General features: G+C 39.1%; 5 protein-coding genes across 5 annotated transcripts; 3 read left to right on the forward strand and 2 right to left on the reverse strand.

Annotated features, from left to right (window-relative positions):
• Positions 1-125: 125 nt before the first annotated feature.
• Positions 126-3,292, forward strand: lrrc51 (leucine rich repeat containing 51). Its single transcript, XM_084559168.1, has 4 exons — positions 126-739; positions 1,053-1,258; positions 1,686-1,834; positions 2,961-3,292. The coding sequence occupies exons 1-4, from the start codon at positions 688-690 to the stop codon at positions 3,094-3,096; spliced, it is 543 nt and encodes a 180-aa protein (XP_084415294.1). The 5' UTR covers positions 126-687; the 3' UTR covers positions 3,097-3,292.
• A 357-nt stretch (positions 3,293-3,649) lies between these two features.
• On the reverse strand, positions 3,650-8,446 carry lamtor1 (late endosomal/lysosomal adaptor, MAPK and MTOR activator 1). The gene is made up of 5 exons (XM_084559297.1): positions 8,121-8,446; positions 7,188-7,330; positions 7,009-7,086; positions 6,193-6,316; positions 3,650-5,502 (listed from the first exon to the last, which is right to left on the reverse strand). Exons 1-5 carry the CDS (start codon positions 8,160-8,162, stop codon positions 5,410-5,412), a joined length of 480 nt encoding a protein of 159 aa, XP_084415423.1. The 5' UTR covers positions 8,163-8,446; the 3' UTR covers positions 3,650-5,409.
• Positions 8,447-9,195: 749 nt separating this feature from the next.
• sfrp2l (secreted frizzled-related protein 2 like) lies at positions 9,196-13,873 on the forward strand. The gene is made up of 3 exons (XM_084559296.1): positions 9,196-10,958; positions 12,144-12,224; positions 12,409-13,873. Exons 1-3 carry the CDS (start codon positions 10,433-10,435, stop codon positions 12,825-12,827), a joined length of 1,026 nt encoding a protein of 341 aa, XP_084415422.1. The 5' UTR covers positions 9,196-10,432; the 3' UTR covers positions 12,828-13,873.
• Positions 13,874-14,477: 604 nt separating this feature from the next.
• Positions 14,478-16,270, forward strand: tomt (transmembrane O-methyltransferase). Its single transcript, XM_084558230.1, has 4 exons — positions 14,478-15,073; positions 15,162-15,358; positions 15,476-15,598; positions 15,880-16,270. The coding sequence occupies exons 1-4, from the start codon at positions 14,812-14,814 to the stop codon at positions 16,075-16,077; spliced, it is 780 nt and encodes a 259-aa protein (XP_084414356.1). The 5' UTR covers positions 14,478-14,811; the 3' UTR covers positions 16,078-16,270.
• A 172-nt stretch (positions 16,271-16,442) lies between these two features.
• Positions 16,443-18,022, reverse strand: anapc15 (anaphase promoting complex subunit 15). The gene is made up of 4 exons (XM_084558231.1): positions 17,808-18,022; positions 17,667-17,726; positions 17,435-17,575; positions 16,443-17,292 (listed from the first exon to the last, which is right to left on the reverse strand). The coding sequence occupies exons 1-4, from the start codon at positions 17,952-17,954 to the stop codon at positions 17,245-17,247; spliced, it is 396 nt and encodes a 131-aa protein (XP_084414357.1). The 5' UTR covers positions 17,955-18,022; the 3' UTR covers positions 16,443-17,244.
• Between the last annotated feature and the right edge of the window lie 2,263 nt (positions 18,023-20,285).

Below are 20,285 nucleotides of genomic sequence, written 5' to 3' on the forward strand. Positions count from 1 at the left end.
TCTGAAAATAGGCGAAGATGATTGGTTTAAAGACCGGAAGTTGACCGAGTAACGCGCTTGCTTTTTACGCCCTGCTACGCCGGGTCACTCAGGTTTAAAATAGGCGGATAGTTAATGTACCCGGTATTCGCTATGTACCATATTCTATTTAATAACAGTGCTGACGTTGTCAAACCAGATCGGTGTACGCTGGATTTAATTAAATTGCAATGGGTTTCTAGCAAGCGAAATATTACACACATGTATTTGGTTTAAGTAACTAATGACGGATTTGCCGCAGCATATATATTTCACTGAAATAAAGTAGGAAACTAAATCATAATCTGGACAGACAGTATGCCAGTGGCAATATAGAGCCTACAATATAGAGCCTACAAATCCCATGATGTACTTGTTTGTTTCCTTAGTAACGGGTTGTTGTCTCTTCGGCAGGTACAGCAAAACCAAGAGGGAGCTTAAACAGCGGTTAAGTTACTGCAAAGTTAGACTAAGATATTACAGGTTGCCTTACACTGCGGTGAGTGTTGAATATGTGTATATGTGACTGGTAAATTAATTGACATTTGCCATTTACTACTTTATAGCTGCTGCATTACACACTAAAACATGACAAGATAGATATTGATAAGGAGGCTGTTGGTTCAGTTTATCACTCCACAGGTGGGTGAGTCTGCTCCAGGTGTGACTATGTATGGAGCTCCAGTGGATTTATCTTTTAAAAACATCAGCTGTCTGGCAGGTATTCATCTCTGTCTCTGTCATACTCCTCTAAAGGTTCCCAGTCTGACCTTATGGTACTGAACGCTATTCTTTATTATCACTACAATGTCATCAAAGCACTTGGCTGCACATTACAGTTTACTGCAATACAATTAGTATGCCTTCATGTTAAATTTAAATTACAGTTCCTGTGTAGATCATAATCCTTTATGAACTGATCAACTGATGGCCTTGATCACTGCTCAATGAATAAAACGCTGCACAAAATTAAACTAGTCAACAAGTTTACTAACTAATAAGAATTATTATTATTATTATTATTTCTGTTTCAGATATGTGGTCAGAGGAACCAGCCAGCGGTCTGCGGCCTTTAAAGAGAAATTCAAAGATGAAATATTTGAGCTCCTCTCTGCGTCTCAATAACAACAACATCACTGACCTTCATGACCTCCAGATGACAGTAATCCACTTCCTGGCTGAGCCATCACACCTGGCGTGGCTGGATCTGTCCTTTAACAAAATCACGCATATAGACAAAGTGAGTTTCCTCTGCCTGGCTTGTTTGTGTGTTTTCTTACACTAGTTGTCTTTCTCTCTGACCTGTGCCTATAAAATCGATACTCTCAAAATAACTCTTTACTGTTCAGTTGAAAACTGATTTTTACAAAATAATGTAGAAATGTAGCAATGCAAAACCATTCATTTTTAACATTTTTTTTTCATTAATTGAAGTTTTTACCATAACAGTAAAGAGTTTTATTTTGTTTTTGTTTTTTGTGAAAAAAAAAGAAAAAAAGATTCCATTTATAAAAGCAACAAAAATGAAAACATAGAAGGGGGTGCATACTTTATAGGCATTGTGTATCTGTATATGAGCATCAGCATTTAATATTTCTATTATTGCCTTTTATCAGATTAAAGGTGCGCCCCAGTACATCTGCAATTTGTGTGCATGTGTGTTTCAGGTTCTGGGTGAGCTGCGTGAACTCCGTGTGTTATATCTGCATGGAAACAGTATTTTTATCCTGTCAGAGGTGGACAGGCTGGGAGCTCTGCCACATCTACACACCATCACTCTGCATGGAAATGTCATAGAGACCAACAAATCCTACAGGTGGCGCCTTTTAAACACACTCACACGTCCTACAGAGATGTAGTATTTTTAAACGTCAAAAGCTCTTCAGCCATTGCTTCGTACTGAACACTGCAGCAACCTCCTGCAACCACAGCAGCCAACTTTATTCCACAGCTGCTGCTAGATGTCTGTGTAGAGAACAGAATAAGACAGTCAGCAATTCATACTATCATACTTCAGAGGTGACGAGAGAGAGAGATTACTCTTTGCTACAAGAGCGCGATCAATGTGTATGTGAGACGTGACTGCTTGGCAAGCATGTAGGTGTATAACAGTGTAACAGGTGCATGAATGTAGATCAGGTTCGTGTTACATGTTCTGGTCTGCATAGCAACACTGGTTACAACACGGTGCATTGACTAGTGGCTCATTGCCATTGTGGTATAGAGACATAGAGGCTGCAGGTTAAAACACCAGCGATCTGGTCTCTCATGAAGTCATAATGGGTTCATTTATGTACAACACCACTGATTTATAGATATGGGTGAGTTTGCCCAGCTTGAGACTCCTTCCAGTTCAATATTTTTATGCTTCTTCTGTTGTTGGGGACATAATTTCGCCTTTTATGTATGTCCTATTCTTTTTTTCCCAGGCTTAAAGATGAACTGATCAGAATTTATTGACACAAGGTCAAAGGTCAAAGTGTGAATTTACCTCACAAAACACATTTTTGGGATAATGCATTCATCAACACCTCAGGAATGTCTTGAAAAAATGCCTTCAAATTTGGTTATACATATACATAATATACAGTACTTTTTGAATATTTAGGACAATCAGATTAAACTATGATTCATATATTATTATTTTTTTTGTGGTGAAAAGTCACTTGTCACTGTGAATTCACAAACCACATTTTTGACCCAATCACAAGAATCCATGCTCTAAGTATGATGCTATTACACACAAAGGTCAAATAGCAAAAATTCCAAAATTCAACTTCACTGAAACATCACGATTTTCAGTACATACTGTATATTTTATGAGACTTGACTTCACATGGATTCATGTGCATCTTGTCGGTGGAATCATACAACCGTGAGACTATAATTGTAGTCTTTCTATACAGATGTATTTAAATCTACAAAAACCTCTCTGTTTCTAGGAATCGTGTGATTTCTGTTTTGCCTCGGTTAAAGACCATGGACTTCAGTGCTGTGACACGGCAGGAGCGCGTCATGGCAAAGATATGGCAGCACAGCAGCGACCACAGCAGATGCGGCAAGGAGACTTTCCAGTGACTCTTCTTCCCTGTGGTTTGTTGACTCATAGCTTAACATGATTGCCCTGTGCTTTATTCACTGCTTGAAAGCTAAATATTCAAAAAGTACAGTACAGTATGTTCTCATAATGACAATAAAGACTCTTGATTCTTGATATTTGTGTACAGTATTTGTAGTAGAATCTGAATTGTTAGTTTCTGTTTTTTGACATAATACATTGTCAGTGTTTTAGCTGTGCAAAATGATCTAATGTGTTTAACCCTTTTCCCCCTAAAAGTCCCTGACCCCAAACTAAGTTGAATCCTTTATTAAAAGAAACTTGCCGTTTTGGAGGTGAGGTACGTTAAAATGAAATTACTATAGGATGTTCAGTAACAAAACTGTCATTGACTCTAGTTTTAATTAATATTTTAATTGTTATGAAGTAAGGAGGCAAATGTCACTGAGTGTATCTCCAATATGGGTGTGACAAATATTGGAATATTGTTAGGGATTACTTGGTTGCATAAAAGTTATTACTATTCAGATTTGAGGATATGGATATCAGCATTTATTTTATAAGACACAGGTGCATTGTTGAGAGTCTTTAATGAACTAAACCAAAAAAACATTTTGGTACTAGCCTAAGATATTACAAACATATTTCAGGTAGTATTACGTATGAGTAACAAACAAAACAGAAAAAAAACAAATTGGCAATAACCCATTTCGAAAAAAGCTCAAATCAGTTGCGCAGTTTAAATAATCACATAGTTGTAGAACATCCCTTTAGAGGCTCAAGAGTAGCTCGCCACACTTCCTGTCCACGCTTACAGCCACACGCTCTCCTCCGAAGAGCAAATATACATTTAAAAAGACAAATAAATAATCACAAAAAGGTCTCTGATCATTTTATCCGCACTGTGTGTGTGTGTACATAGATTGCAAATGCTCCCCCCACACTGCTACAATGGTTAGTTTCTGATTAATATGAACAACTCAATCATATTATAATTTGCAGCGAAAAGCTTGGTTTAAAAGCTAACAAATGCAGGCCTTAAAAGTGTTCTGGCATTTCATTAAAAAAAAAAAAAAAAAAATATTGAATCACCACATGATCTCCGCCAATCCTGACCAATGTACTCTCTACAAAGAGAGGAACTTCATACAATCCATCATCTGGTTTTATAGTTAACCACAAAATTCTGTACAAAGGCATGAATACACAGTATCTGTCCCTGCACCCTCAACACAACCCTTTTCACCCCTGACTGCCTCCGCTGCTGTTAAATATGTGAAGTTATGGAATTTGATATAAAGAGTCTGCCAGCCTGTTCTTTAGTGCTAGAATCACCGTCTGTAAACTCGAGAACTTGGGCCCCAAGAAATCGCTGTTGATTCCCAGTGACATTAGCAGGCCCACCCAACACACCCTCTGCTTTGTATTTGCATCCTCACCCACCGGAGGACACCAGCCATGGACAGGTCACTCATGATTTGGCCTCAGCTGCCATAGCAGTATACACATCACATGACAAATTACCAATCCAACCTGATCTGAGGTCAGTTTTTAAACATTATTACACTCCAGCCTGGTTGGTGTGATGGTTTATGTTTCTTGGTACAGAGTGACACCAGATTACCAGCATACATCTTAATTATAATCATCTCAATCTTGAGGAAAAAAAACATATTCACCTTTTTGGTTCCAATATTTACATAGTTTTTGTTTCCAATGAAAAAGTCTGAACATTGGGTGTGTTACCCCAGGATAAAACAGGAGATAGTTGAAGATGTATGCAGTGCCAACATGTAACACCTCAGGCTATGATAATTTTCATTAGTCCACACCACAGAAATTCTTCATTCCTCCTGTTCTAGTAGGGGTTATATCAAATATTTAAACCAAGAGCCAATAACTTAATCCAGCCAATAGCACTGTACCAATTAGTTGGATACACTCAAAGCTACTCTTCCTTGCCCTAGTTTACAGGCCAGGGGTTCAAACAAAATAAAGATACTGAGATGGTCTTGAAAACCATTTATCAATTTTTTCCCCCAAAACTGATTCTGACAAAGCCTGTGCCATTAGTATAAAGGACTTGTTGTTTATGAGATCATACCCATCAACAGTAAACCATCTTCAACAGCCCATTTGACAACTGTCACTGATCCATCATTACACTAAAGGACGTCAAATCCTTCATTGTCTCTGTCTTTGAAGCAGGTAGAGGTATAGCTAAGAAGCACAAGGACCAAAATGCTTTAATAAAAAGGTGGGCTGGAGATGAGGATGCAGGAGTGACACAGAGAGCGCGGGATGGGTGGAGAAATATGCAGGGCTTTGCAAAATCAGGGAATACCAAACTGGACAACCAGATCTTCTTTAGCGTCCACTTTGATTTGTGAGATAGCACTGTAGGCGTAAGCTGCGATCTTAGACACCTGTAAAAAAAAATAAAATAAATAATAAATAATAACAACAGTTATTAGTATAGTGGCAAACACATCAGATCCACAGTTTTACAGAGAACACAATATTTATATTAGTTCAATGAAGACACTGAAAAGGAAAGCATTTGATATCTATTAAGATCTACTTTAAACTACACAATGAAATACCATGTTGCCTACTGTTCCCAAAGGCTTCAAGACAATGCGGGCGCAGCAAACACAAGTCAATATATACTCACTTGCCAGTTCATTAAGTACACTAATGAAAACAAATGCATTCTAATGTAACAGTCCAGCACAAAATCTTTGCTTCATGAATGTTGTCAAATAACAGAGAGAGCTGTTGATTCAACTGTGTTTTCATTTTGGAGGCTGTGATTTATAGTACTATTGAATCGTATTGTGTTTTACGGACACATGTTCCTCATTATAGTCAGGGGGCTAGGTTAAATAACTGAACACTCTTAATTTTAATTCAGACCATCGCCACAAATTACATCCTCCACAATGATCGCACAGTCGAGTTACCACCTCTACTGTTTCAACATAATCTGAATATTATAACCTTCATAAAGTTACCATTTAGTGCGGGACTGTAATATTAGAATGCATTTGTTTATACCAGTGTACATAATGTTTTGGTAAGTGAGTGTATAGCTATGTGTTCTAGTGTATGATTACCTGTTGAACATCTGAGTATGGCACCAGGTCACTTGCAAGCACTTGGTGGGGCTGGCTGGTGAGGGAGGGGAGAGGGAGCGTTTTCTTTTGGGGCAGACTGGTGCTCAACATAGACAGTTTTGTACTGAAGAAGAAAACAAAAAAGAAAAACAAAAAACAGGAGTTTATTAGGGCTGCTGCTTTCATCGGCTGTGCTGCAGTTAAAGAGTTTCATTTAGTCTAGAAGACATCACCTTGTCTTAAACCAGATGGCTGTGTTTTGGGAAGCTACAGATTAATCTGCACCTGTATTTTAGTCTAAACAGCCGCTCTGTTTAGAAATCATCCAACTTCCACTATTTAACGGTAGAAGGTCAGCGCAGTTGAAATGTTTTGAACCATTTACATTCCCCATCTCCTCCTCCAGCTGTTGGTGTAGAAGCTTCTTGCTTACACTTCCCACCTTCACCTTCTTTTTCCTACTTCACAAACAACCATCAAAGCTGTCACCACTAACCACAACAATACAGCTGGACTGCTTTTTAACAGTTAATAAAGTATTCTAAATCTCATTATTTTGACTCCATTGTGTTTCCAGAAATTAGTGAGATACAACATGTTGAGATACCACCAAACATACGTACAGCCAGTTGAGCCAAGCTCTTAATTACAGTATCATTGTCATATGGCTCTAACACCCAAGAAATCTTTACAGTTTATATGCTGCATATCATTCAACTTGTCACTAATCTTTAGATTAAGGGGAAATATACCCTTTTCCATTTTTTTTTTAAAGCCACATTTTCAAACCCTAACCCTCACTTCCTGCACACATACTTGTATTGCCGAGCTCGGTCCATGTATTCATTCGGTTCCATCATTACAGAGTCAGCCGCTGCGACATCGATGATGTTCCTGAAAATAACAATGATAAGTTTGTTACTCAAAAGAGGGATTTTATGGTCAGGAAATACATGCTGCATCTGACTAGTCTACGGTATGAAGTAGTGGCTTACTGTGCAGTTTTCGTCAGAATTGATGTAAGGAGGGCCTGTTCATCTCCCCCGCCCCGGTTGGGGGGGGTGGGCCATTCGTGCCCATTCGGAGGTATGGTTTCAGGGTGTAACTGAGGGATCAGCGACTTAGTCTCTTCATTATTCTTTAAGAATAGATCAGAATGTAAATAAACGATAAGGACAATTTCAGTTCATGTTATTATTACATTTTTTTTAATTTCTCAGGTATAACAATATAAAGATGGGATGCAAAAATGTTTGAGCATTTGTCCACTCTGCAACTATAGCAATGCATTTTTAAACAGCAAACATTTAACACTTATCGTTACAATTATTGTCAAGATTATCTTACAACTTTAACAAAAGTTATATTTTCAGACTAATATGGATTATATGGGTAAAACAGACACTTTACTTATACTGCTTTTACCAAAGTTGAAACTGATTATCAGGAAAGATGAGAGCCGTTTCCCTAAACTAAAAATAGCTGGGAATCCTAAGAGTCATATGACACAAAACACATCAAAATGATATCTGAATATCAACCTGGGGTGTTAGTAAAGGTCAGGTCATAGCGGAATACTTTTAGCCATTTAAGAGTAACTAATTCAATGATTTGTTACTAAGCTCTAAATAAATAAAAAAAAAACGGAAGTAAATATGTTGCACAAATAGCTAGGGCAGCCTGTGCTAACTTCATAGGCTGCCTTTTGCTAGGCCTATCCCGGAGGCTTACAGTAACAAGCTATGGTTGTTGGTAAACTAAGTGTTACAACATTAACTGTTAAAAAAGACCACTTGCTAACGTTGTGCCGTGTTCGTCAAATGCATTTTACACGAAACACTGTCTAACAAATAAAATATCGCCCGAAATTTGACTTCTTAAAGAAACATGTTGTATATATCGTCTTTAGCCAGCTAGCAGCTAACTACCTGACTTGAGGTGTCGTTCTCGCTGCTGTAACAGCAACCCATGGCAGCGTCCGAGGGGCGAAACTACACAACCCCTGCTTCCCTGTTCTCCGTCAGAAACGAGCCGTGTTGTTCTTCTACAGCAAACATAAAACTTCTCTCCTCTGTGGTTTTACCTTAGCCTCATCTAAAGCTGGGAAGCTACTGTCAACAGCAGCTTTTCGGACGAGCTATCACATGACAGCAGCTCTGGCACAACGGCCACTTCCGGTATTTGAGAAGCAGCGGTGGTACTCGTCACGTGATGAGGGAAATTTAAAACCTTGTTTAAATGTGCTGTATAAATAAAAGTAGCAGTGGGACACGCACGATGTCTACATTTGTATGTGAGCGACCTAATTTGTTCTGCAAATCTATGATTTAGCTTATTTAATTATTTACTATTTTACCAAAGCGGTTTTTTACGTGTTGGGTTTTTATGGCCTTGATTTGAACAAGCCAATAGGAAAATCTGGTTTAAAGACTACTAGGCCTATCATTTTTATTTGCATCCTGCTCATGGAGAAAATATTCACTTCTGTCTAATAAGATTACCTCAAACAAACCATCACATAGGAAATGGCTGGTCTCTGGCTCTAGACATACATTGAATCTGCCATGTGCTGTCTCTTAAGTGTGGAGTGTACTTTGAACACAATTTACAGAGGCTGGCAGGTGCATATTAGCTGGACAAAAGTATAACATTAACCCTTTTATCTTTGTGAAAATGTATTTGCTCTAATCAGACTACCTCAAACCAAACATTTAGTATTTATAAACCTAGTATATGGTCCATCCATAGCTCTAGCTCCCATATGTTTCTCTTATGTGTGAACAGTTGATGTGATACAGAAGTCACAGACGTTGGTAGGTGTGAGTTAATCGGGACCAGTTAATCAGGTTTTAGCCAATTTTTATCCCTGGGCTCTCTAACAAGTTAATTCATGCTTGCTTGTAAAGTGTTCTATTATTGTATGTAATCGTACCGTGACGTTTGTCAATATAATGCCATATTTGAATGCATTGCAGGCCCACTCTGAAATGTGTGATATTAGAATGCTGCACTGTACTTGAGTGAACAAACCGAAAGTGAACTGCTCCAATTTTTCCATTAGGCTGCTGTAGCAAAATCCAACCGCAGTACAAGAAGAAAACAGGAAGAGGCATGTTGGTGCACATGTGACAGTCACTGTGGAAAACATGAAAGGGTCTTTGACACCCTCTGGCTGAGTATGATGACAGAGGACCACACACACACTGCTTTTCTAACAGATACATTTTATCTCCAGTAACTAAGGTCATTACACTATTCCACTGATGTTTTTCAGATCTCTGTATACAACATAACATATTTCTGTTCTTCTAGAAAAATACATGTCAGTACTTAAATTTCAAATTTTGAGGTAAGCAAGCGATCTTAACAGACAACTGTATGTTCTCTTTTATTAAAAAAAAATCTCTTTTTGAGAAACATAAGAAAATAAAATTACATTAAGTTATTATGAATTTACAACATATTAGACCACTTACTGCTTTTACTTTAAATCTATGTATTTTACTAAACAGAAATAAAAGAAAAAGCCCCAGCTGATATGCACTTAAACAATATCACATATAATGAAATAAACTAGGTCTAATTAGAAAATGAAACAAAAGAAACATATGGAAGAAAGTATACAGCAGAAGATAAGTTGCAATGGTAGAATTTGGAAAAAAAAAAAATATCTTCAATATGCTCTATTAGAATAAATATGTCTATAAAGTCTGTTGTCTGATTAATGCAGTAAGTCCTATTTACCTCACTTGCCAGTTCATTACGTTAACTAGTGTAAACTAATATATTCTATAGTACTACAAAGCACAACTTTCAACATGAAACCCCACTTGAATAACAGCTTATCTCGCTTATTTTAAACAAATACTGACTACAGTAAATTAGCTGAAGCTAGTATTTGGTGCAGGACTGTTACGTTAGAATTCATTCGTTTTCACAAGTGTACCTAATGAACTGGCAAGTAAGTGTACAAAATGAAAGAATGGTAATCGTACAGCCTCTGTTGTTGTTTCTGTTTTTCTGTTTTGTGCGGTCTCCAATAAAAGTCCCGCCTCAAACTAAAAAACAAACAGATGTGGAGGCAGACAGGAGTCTGATGGGGAGGGATGATGACTGGGAGGCGCCTTCCCTCTCATTTACCCCCTGTTTCCTCCTCCACACCTCTTTGTTTACACCTAAAGGCCGGTCAAGTCCAGGCAGAGGAGCTGCGGCTTTGTAGACTTCACTCTGAACAAAAACAATGTCTGTCTTTCGGCTCTGCTTTTTTGTTCTGTTTGGAGTTTCTGCTGCGTCTGACGCTGTGCCTCCTGCCCAGCTCGGGCCCCCGTCGCTCGGGTTCAGCTCCTCGGTGCGCTCGGTGTGCAAACCCATCCCCAGCACTCTGTCTCTGTGCCACGGGATCGGCTACAGGCGCATGTGGATCCCCAACTTGCTCGGCCATGATTCACTGAGGGAGGCCCAGCAGCAGTCGGCGGCATGGCTGCCCCTCATCTCCAAGCTGTGCCACCGGGACACTAAGAAGTTCCTGTGCTCGCTGTTCGCCCCGGTGTGTCTGCCGGAGCTTAGCGGGCCGGTCAGCCCCTGCAGGAGCCTGTGCGAGGCCGTGAGGGACGGCTGCGTGCCCGTCATGAGCGCGTTCGGCTTCCCATGGCCCGAGATGTTCAACTGTACACGGTTTCCACGCGGAACTGATCTCTGTATCCCGGCAACCGGGGAGCAGGAGGGTCGGACGGCCGAGGAGGTGAGGCACGAGGAGGAGCTGAAAGGTCAGTGATTAACCTCTCACAAAAAAACAGCTGTTGATTTCATGTTTACTTCCGGGCTTCATTAATACCAGACTACTCCACCAAATAATACTTATTTCCACAGAGACACTCATGTAGGCCTAGTTCAGTCTTACTTGTGTTCAATTTTATACCATCATTTATTCTTCTATCCCATTAAGAGAAAGGACATTTTACTCCACATTAATTTGACATTTACACTAACCACTAGTTTAAATGTATCATTTGCACTACTGCCCATCTCAACAAGCTGCTACTATATTGCACTTCAGCCACTGCTGTGCATTGATTGATTTTAAATATTTTATCTTAATCATATTTTTCTAGAGTGTTTATTTTACATCCGCACTGCTTATTTTAAAATGAGAGCGAAGTGTATGTCCTGAGATTACTGAGAATTGACAATGAAAACCTTTAAATCTTCCAGTGTCACTTGGCAACTAAACTGAGTGAATTTTATCTAATATTTAACAAAACTACATTAAGTGAAACATTTTTTCTACTTCATTGTGTTCCCTCAGCTAAACTTTCCAACTACATAAAGTAGTAAATTGACAAAATATTATAATCAGATACTACTTAAATACTGAGGAAGGACACTTGTCATTTTGATGTCTTTAAATGAATTTAAATTCCACATTAATTTGACATTTAAATTAGCCACTCTTCAATCTAACAAGAGAGATCAGATTTCTCAAAAGCTTCTTCGATCCATCCTGGGAGTGTTCACACCTGTGCTTTAAGCTGCTCACTTTTGATCGGATTCCTCAGGATGGATGTTAATGCAAGATCTGAACAGGATCTTAGTATTGTACTGTGGCCACTGCGCTGGGAATCACTGGGTGTTTAAACTTAAACTTAGCCCTAAACTTAAACTTAGCCTTATATACTGACCAAAGGTATTGTAGTGTGTATATAATGTACGTAGCTTGCCAAAGTAATTTCTTTAGTGCATTATTTATATTAACTTAATTGAATTTGGAGAATGTAATCTGTTTGCTACTTCTTTGGTTTGTTTCCAGTGCTGTTGTAACCACTAAATGTCTCTTACAGAGATCGATAAGTTTTAAACAGTTTTGCATACCCTGACCCTAGCATGTTTTTTTTAAAGACAGTAGTGCACTGTGTGTTTCATTTATGTGGTCATTTCTCTTTTCTACCCCTCAGGGAGTGTTATCTGTGATGCTTGCAGTCTGGCAGCGGAAGGAGAGACTGACATCCAGGAAAACTTCTGTCACAGTCCATATGGTGAGAACAAAGTGATAATAAAAGACTCCAAACACAACATTCTCTTCTTTTCGAATGCAATCGAAGAAACATAACTGTTGCAAAACCAGCCACAGACCCACTTATCTAATCAGAGATCGAAAGATTGGTTTACAGTGTGTCTGAAGTGACACCTGTTCAATTGAGTTCTCTGTCTCTGTTGCAGCATTTAAGATGCGTCTGGGCAGCGTGTCAACAGTGGGAGGTGACCGTCAGCTGGTGCCTACGGCCCGCAGCCGCATCCTGAGGTGGGCAGGGGGAGGTGCAGAGAGGGCAGAAGAGGTTGGAGGCGCGATGGCCCACAGTGCTTTGTGGCTCCAAGAAGGAGGCACTTGTACTTGTCCTGGCTTGGACTCTGCAGAAACAAACAAAGATAAAGAGCTAGAGGAGGAACACAAAGTTAAAAGACAGACCAAAGATGGAGGAAAGGCAGCGGATGGTGCCCATGGTGGATGGTACTTGGCCCTGGCCCAGGCTGAAGAGGGAAGACTAGTGCTGACTCGACTGGTGAGGTGGACCAGAGGGGACAAAGAGCTGAAGAAGTTCATCAGGGCTCTCCTTAAACAACCCTGTCCACAGCTTTAAGCAGCCAGTTATCAACCACTGCAGCCCTGCCCCGCGGCTGTACAATCATATGTAACTCTGTGACACTAGTAGCAACAGTTTGCAGTAATGTACACAAACTCTAGGCAAGAACTACCTGCTAATTAATGGACGGATGAAACTGAATACGACAAGGTGCTAAATGACACACAATTAATCATTAGTTCATGAATGACCAAAGTCAGAGATCTGGTGTTTGTGTACTTTAGTGTAATCACCAAATACAACCCTAATTTTGGAAATATCTCATAGGCACTGATGTTGAGGCATTGTTTCAAAAGTCGCTACTAAATAGGGTATGTTATACCACAATATGTGTGCATTTTTTTGGTCATACAAGAGACAATATATAAGTATAAGTAGCTTTTTTTAATGGTTGATACATATTTTCTGTGTAAGTTTTATTATTCCTGCAGCAGCAAATAGTTTTCTAATACTACCTACTGTATATCTTACCAAATATGGTAATACTTTAATTGAGCATGACATACATTTAAATGACATACAAGGTTACTTTTTTCTGATATTATTTTATCCTTTTCTAAAGTCTCCTAGTCATGGTTTGATGATAAAAACATTCATATGGCACGACAAGACAACAACGCCATTATCACAGGCACAGGAGCACTGAAAGACAAAAGGGCACAGTCTCAAACAATAAAAAGTTTCCATTTGGGTTTGGTTTGCATTTTTGATCTGCATTTTATTTTATATTTATTTATATACCTAACATGATTCTACTCTGTTTGTTTTTGTATTTAAATAAAGTTTGATTAAAATGGTTTTGAGTGTGTTATACGCTTCTCTCCATCTTGTTCTTGATCTTTCCATCATGACTCAGTAAAGGATGAAATTAGACTCCATTTAACCATGCAAAGACACACACCTGTTGATGTTAACTTGATGTATCACATGTCAGTTTGCCTCTCTCTGTCTCACTGAGTCTGGTCCTTTTCACAGCGTCGGCCCTATTTTGAGAATCTGAACGTGACTGTTTTTGTGCATTTCTTTACAAATAACACAAAGTGCTGTTTAGCAGTAATCAATTTGGTTATGTTGCTAGCATTGTGAATAATTACAAGATATTTACCGTCATGCACATTATACATAAATTATTCAAAACCCCTGAGTCTCTGATCTTCTCTTACACACACTCCTCTCTCTGTATTTCTGCACCCGTCTCAGCTGAAGTGCCTCTTTAGGTTAGCATTAGTGCTTCTGCTCTGCTTTTGCCAAACTTTCCCAAAAAACAGGTGAGTTTTTCTCATTTTTCTTGAGTGAATATTTTTTCATAGACGGCTGGGATAGGCTCCAGCCCCTCGCGACCCTCCAGGGGACTAGCAGTTACAGAAAATGAATGAATGAATATATTGTCATAGCATCTGTTCATTGAGATGCAGAAAACCTGTGGAGTCTAGAGTTACCTGAGCAAGAAGAAACATCCAGACAAACACTTTCCCTCAAATCTACCACAGGCTAAAGCATGGACACTTATTCCTATGTAGATCTCATACCTTCACATAAATAGTTTAAAACTAGCAAAGCTTTTATGACAAAACATGTTTAATCTGACTGACTTTTACGATAAAGATTGTATCTTGTAACATTGTATTTCTTTTTTTCTATGCATTAGTTAAGGTTCATTTGTCAATTTTCTTTTTCTTTCCTGTAGTTTTGAAAGAAAGTTTTGAAAGAACTGCTTGTGGCATCTTTCAAATCAATGATGCTTCTGAAAGCCAAAATGAACCATATTAAACATATGGAGCAAAATTACTCTTTAGCTTTTGAAAATGTGTAAATTTCTGAACTGACAGAGTTGACTTTATCCTCATTCTGCATTTTCTTTTCATCTAAAGTCTTATTGTTATTGTACACTGTAAAGAAGACATGCCTTCTCCTTGGTGGACATGAGTATATATGACGATTGAATCTACCTGTCTGTGTGTTTCTTTCCGTACAAGCTAGGATGGTGTCAGCTGCCATCGCTTTGGCGTTCCTTCCCCTGCTGCTGACACTGATCATCAGGTACCGCTACTACTTTGTCCTGTTGTACCGGGCAGTCCTGGTCAGGATATGGAAGGACTGCATCACTGGTCTGACCCGAGAGGAGCGGGCCTACCAGTACGTTCTCACTCATGCCACACCTGGAGACCCTGACAGCATCCTGGAGGCTTTCGATGTCTGGTGCAGCAAGGTGGAGTTCATCAGCAACATTGGGCCTAAGAAGGGTAAAGAGATTTCTGGTTTGATTTCAACTATGTTTGTATTAGAGTCATAAAGTAAAAGTCCAAATCTCTAAATCCATACTGTGTTTAGGAAAAATCCTGGACCGGCTGCTGATGGAGCAGAGCCCTCTGACGGTGTTGGAGCTGGGTGCTCACTGTGGATACAGCACCGTACGGATTGCTCGGGCTCTCCCTCTGGGTGCCAGGCTCTACAGCATCGAGATGGACCAGAGGAATGCTGCAATCGCTGAGAAGATCATTCGCTTGGCAGGGTTTGATGACGACACGGTGAGACACATTTACTTTCACTGTAAATCCAGAGCACTTTATGCATTGTAGGCACCTACAGACTATCATCATTTGTATTTACTTGCATTTGAGACGTCCATGTTGTGGATCCTCCAGGTGGAACTCATTGTGAAGCCATCAGATGAGGTGATCCCTCAGCTGCGGTCTGAACACAACTTGGAGAGGCTGGATTTTGTCTTCATGGATCACTGGAAGAAATGCTACCTCCCTGACCTGCAGGTAACTAGATATATCATTTGAGAGGTCATGCACATATTAAGTCTTGGTAGTGGTACCAAAACCACCAAAGTGACTCCAGATAAGGAACTGTTGGCTCTTACGCAATGTTTCAATGAGGTGCACACAGCCTTATTGTTAAAAAAATTATTATTACTGTACTTCAGTAGGCCTAATGTGGACCCACAAAAATGTCTCAGTTTAATATATTTCGAATTTAATATATAGTCTAGCTCATTCCTAACATGTCCAGCTCATTCAGTTCCTGCATCTGTGTGTTACAGATGCTGGAAGGCTCTGGTCTGCTGGGAAAAGGATCTATGATTTTGGCTGACAACGTGCTGTTTCCTGGGGCTCCAAAGTTCCTCAGACACCTTCGTAAGAGCGGCCTGTATGAGTGGAAGATCCACCGGGCCACGCTAGAGTATAGCAAGGGCATCAGGGATGGGATGGCAGAGCTGGTGTACCTGGGAATCAAGTAAATCCTTAAGGCCAGGATACAACACAATTAGACATTTTAGGAGCGGCAGTGTATGATGACATACCCCGTCAAAACACGCTTTTAAGGAAAAGTGTCTCAAAAATGGTCTGAAAATTGCATTCACCTGAAAACTGTAGTGCCTTAGATTCCAATCTGCATAATTTATTAACACAAGGAAATGCAGAAACTAAGCCAAACCTTTTGCGACATTAAATGTTGAATTACACAAAATTACCTGTGGGGCTACCAAATTCAAATCAGCCATTTTCATTATTTGATTTAAAGTTCATGATGTTTATCTCATTGAACAGTGAGTCGACATGAATCAAACATACACTGCAATCAATATGTTTTCTTATTTATTATAAAAGATTTAAAATGCAGAAAACAAAACAAAAGTCTTGATCAATATAATTTAATACAAATATTCAAGTCAAATAACCAAAGCCTTTAAGAATTTAGATGGACACCACGAGTACTGAAATTACAATTCATTTTCAGTAGTAATGGGAGCTGACATATAATGTTAAAATGCTTTTTAACACATTGAGTTTGTATCCGCAGCAAAAGACCAGCAGCATACAGTACACTATGAATTTAAACTGGGCTATATGATGAATGTCCTCTTAATAGGTAACAAATTATTTTGCTGACTTGCACTCAGTCAGCTGTTTGGAGACTTTGAGTAGCACATGACTGAAGATATAAAAAGGTCAAAGTTTAAATGAGACATCATCAGATCAGCGCATACTGCTGCCACTGTGCAGCTGTGCACTGTGTCTATTTCAGAGAACTGGACATGTGTGGGGCAGTTTTGACAGGAATAAAAAGTAAATGGTATTTAAAGCTGACACTAAAACATGTGCACAGGCCCTTGAACACACACACACACACACCCTAGTATTTTCACAATCATCCGTCTCTGGTAGATGAATGTGCGTCAGGTAGCAACACTCACAGCTATGTCCAACAACTTGCTTCCAAGACTGACTTGAAATGAGGCAAATGTACTGCTCTCCGCCTGAAGTATCTTGTAGTGATGCGACTATATTCTTAATCCTGGATACACAAATAAAAATATATGTCCGTGTCACAGAGTGAAGAGTCATGTTTTCATCAGTGAGCAGAAATCCAAGGCCAGACAGTTGGATCAAAATTGTCTTTTGTCTTAAATCATCCATTGGTCTTGGTCTTGTTCTGCTCCTTCCATATCCACCTAACAGAAAGAAACAGAAAGAGATAAGACAAGAAAAATGAAAATGAAAAAACACAGATTTTATTGGCTGCATCGGCTTTTAAAGAACAATTAATTCCTTCCACTTCTCAAGAACAAATTTATAATTTATGAATGAAAGCACCTCATTGATCTCGCCGTCATCAGGTGACTCGTTGTAGTCATTCATCTCATCCATGTCCTGCATGTCTTCTTCATCTTCCGAGTCTTCCTCGCTGTCTTCTTCATCCTCATCATCCTCTTCCTCCTCCTCTTCATAGCCTGCCTGCGACCATAACATTCAGATAAATGGAGGGAACTGTGTCACACAGTGAAAATGCGTGGAATTTAAAATATATATAAAATAATCTTGATACCTCAAAAATAGGTTTCCCAATTGGCATTAGGTTGTTGTCTTTCTCAGCAATGCTCTGCAACTTTAGAAGAGACAGAGAGCACATATTAAAATATGATCGTAAAGATGGAGAAATAAGCGGTGCTGGAGCAGAGGTGTTTACCCAGGTCTGGTGCTGCTGCTCCTGCTGGTGGAGCTCGGTCTCGTCCACACATGGTCGGTCCAGGTTAAACCACAGGGACTCCGTTATCCGTGGGAGCAGAGAGGGGAACAGCGTAGACATGTCTGATAACAATGGGCAACAAATCATTAAGTATGAAAAAGGAAAAAGAAAATGAAGCGACCATAAGTTTAGTAAGTTAATGTAATGACCAGGGACATAGTTACTTAAGCTACAACGATTCTTGAAACTTTGGCAAAAATATGTCCCAAGTGCTAATTCTGTTGGAAATTAATATAATTTTCATGAATAAAAAGAATCAAGATTATAATCAGGGGATCATTTGCACATACGTATGTAAGGTTCTTTTATAGGTTTATTTTTATTTTTTATTAATTTAATGACTATATGCTGGCTCACTGCCTACAAAATCAGCTGTCCTCGGATAGGAGATAATCATTTCAACTTGATTCAAAAAACAAAAAGGAATAATTGAATAATATCTTTACCACATGAAAGAGTACATTGTAATATGTGTTAAAAACTACAAACAGTGAGTTTTGAACAATATTTACTATTATTTTGTGGTTGCTCAAAATGTGTCCCACATATTCGTCACCACCGTCAGATATTTCTAAAAAGCAATAAAATCAGGTAACTACAAGGTCAACTACATTCCTGAGGACCACATTTTCAAACTTTCAACTCTACTACATGCTTCAAGATCACTCAAGCTCCTGTAAGTTTGCTATTTTCTCTTAAGCTTATTCATATTTTTGGACACTGCTGCCGTCACAACCATAACATGTCAACACCGTCTCTTTTCTATTAAAAAATATTAGATTAGATTATGACATAAATGTATACTTTTAGGGCGGCACATTTAGGGCGGAATCAGTGCTAACACTGATGCCTCACAGCGAGAACATCCCGGGTTCGAATCCAAGGGCCGACTGGGTCTTTCTGTGTAGAGTTTGCATGTTCTCCCTGTGTCTGCGTGGGTTCTCTCCAGGTACTCCAGCTTCCTCCCACCGTCCAAAGACATGATGGTTAGGTTAATTGGTGATTCTAAATTGGTCGTATTACTTCCATATCGTCCAACCCTAGCCCTCGTGCTACCCTCTTGCATGATCTCTATCTGTCTGTCCATTCGCTTGGGGTCCCAGAGACCACAAAGGTAGCACAAGGCCTAGGGGATGAGGTGTGCCTTCCCTCCCTCTCGATTCACTTTTATGCCATGTTCATTTGGCTTACATCATTTGGGATGCACATAGTGCACCTACTACCTATCTACATAGCACATAGTATACAATATCCCTTGTAGGCTATGCATCTCCAATGAGTAAAGCCAAATGAAATTAGCATGACAACATTTAACCAAATCTAACATTCACTGTAATTCCCCCCAATTTCATAGTCATTACACTCAAGTTTGACTTTATATATTTTAGGAAGTTATGGCTAGGCAGCAGCTATCTGTGGAGGAGAGTGCCACAGTGCTCACAGTTGTTATTTGTTATCTGTTCTTCACGTCAAATATACAGTTTACAGTGGCTAACAAATCGTTAATGTACGACTAAAACGCTTCCTGTTTCGTGAAACACAAACAATTACTATCTCAACTAATATTCTATTGAATCGGCGTAACACTATCAAATAATGTCAAATAGTGGCAATTTTTACCCGTAATCAACAAAGTAAGTAAGTACCTGCCAAGCTCTCGCTCCAGTTTCAAAAAAATTAGACCGGAAACTGTCGGTGTTCATGAATAAAGTGTCCTCATTTCCCGTGTCACATCACAAAGGTTCCGCTTGTTTTCCCGGGAAGTAAAAGGCATGAGAAAAAGGACCAGTTACAATATTATATTATATTTTGGTAAAATTCTTAGATATCGATGACTTGTTATTCATTTTATTATTATTATTATTACAGAGGAATCTTTAAATCTGTTTCGTTCGCTTGTCTTAATTGTATAGGACCTGACTCATTAATGAAGTATAGCAACAGTATACTGAAACAATCAAACAATAAGAAACGTTGCTGAAGTTGAAAAAAAAGTTCCCTGCACTCTAAATCAGCAACTGTGACCTCTGAGATACACAAACGCACAGACACACACATTTATACACTTCATTTTGCTTTTAATTTTTAATGTTCTAGTTGAAACAAGCCCAAACAAATCACAGACATGTGGCAGAAATATATCTTGACTGTCACATTTTTACTCCCAGATCTTCCGAGGTCACTTTGACATTTCACAAGCGTGTTGTCTATTGTGTGTGTGTGTGTGTGTGTAAAACAGAATGAGGGGCATAGACCTTGAGATAAGACAAACATTCCTCCCACTAAGATGTCATAAAACTAAGAGAATCACACTCTTGTGAACAAATATCCTAACTATATCTTTCTGGTTCTTTCTCTCCATGCCAAAGACACATGCGCACAAGGCAGACTTTGGACTTTGGAAACTAATTAGTTTAG

The sequence above is a fragment of the Chelon labrosus genome (assembly GCF_963514085.1).
Source record: "Chelon labrosus genome assembly, chromosome: 13".
Lineage (NCBI taxonomy): Eukaryota > Metazoa > Chordata > Actinopteri > Mugiliformes > Mugilidae > Chelon > Chelon labrosus.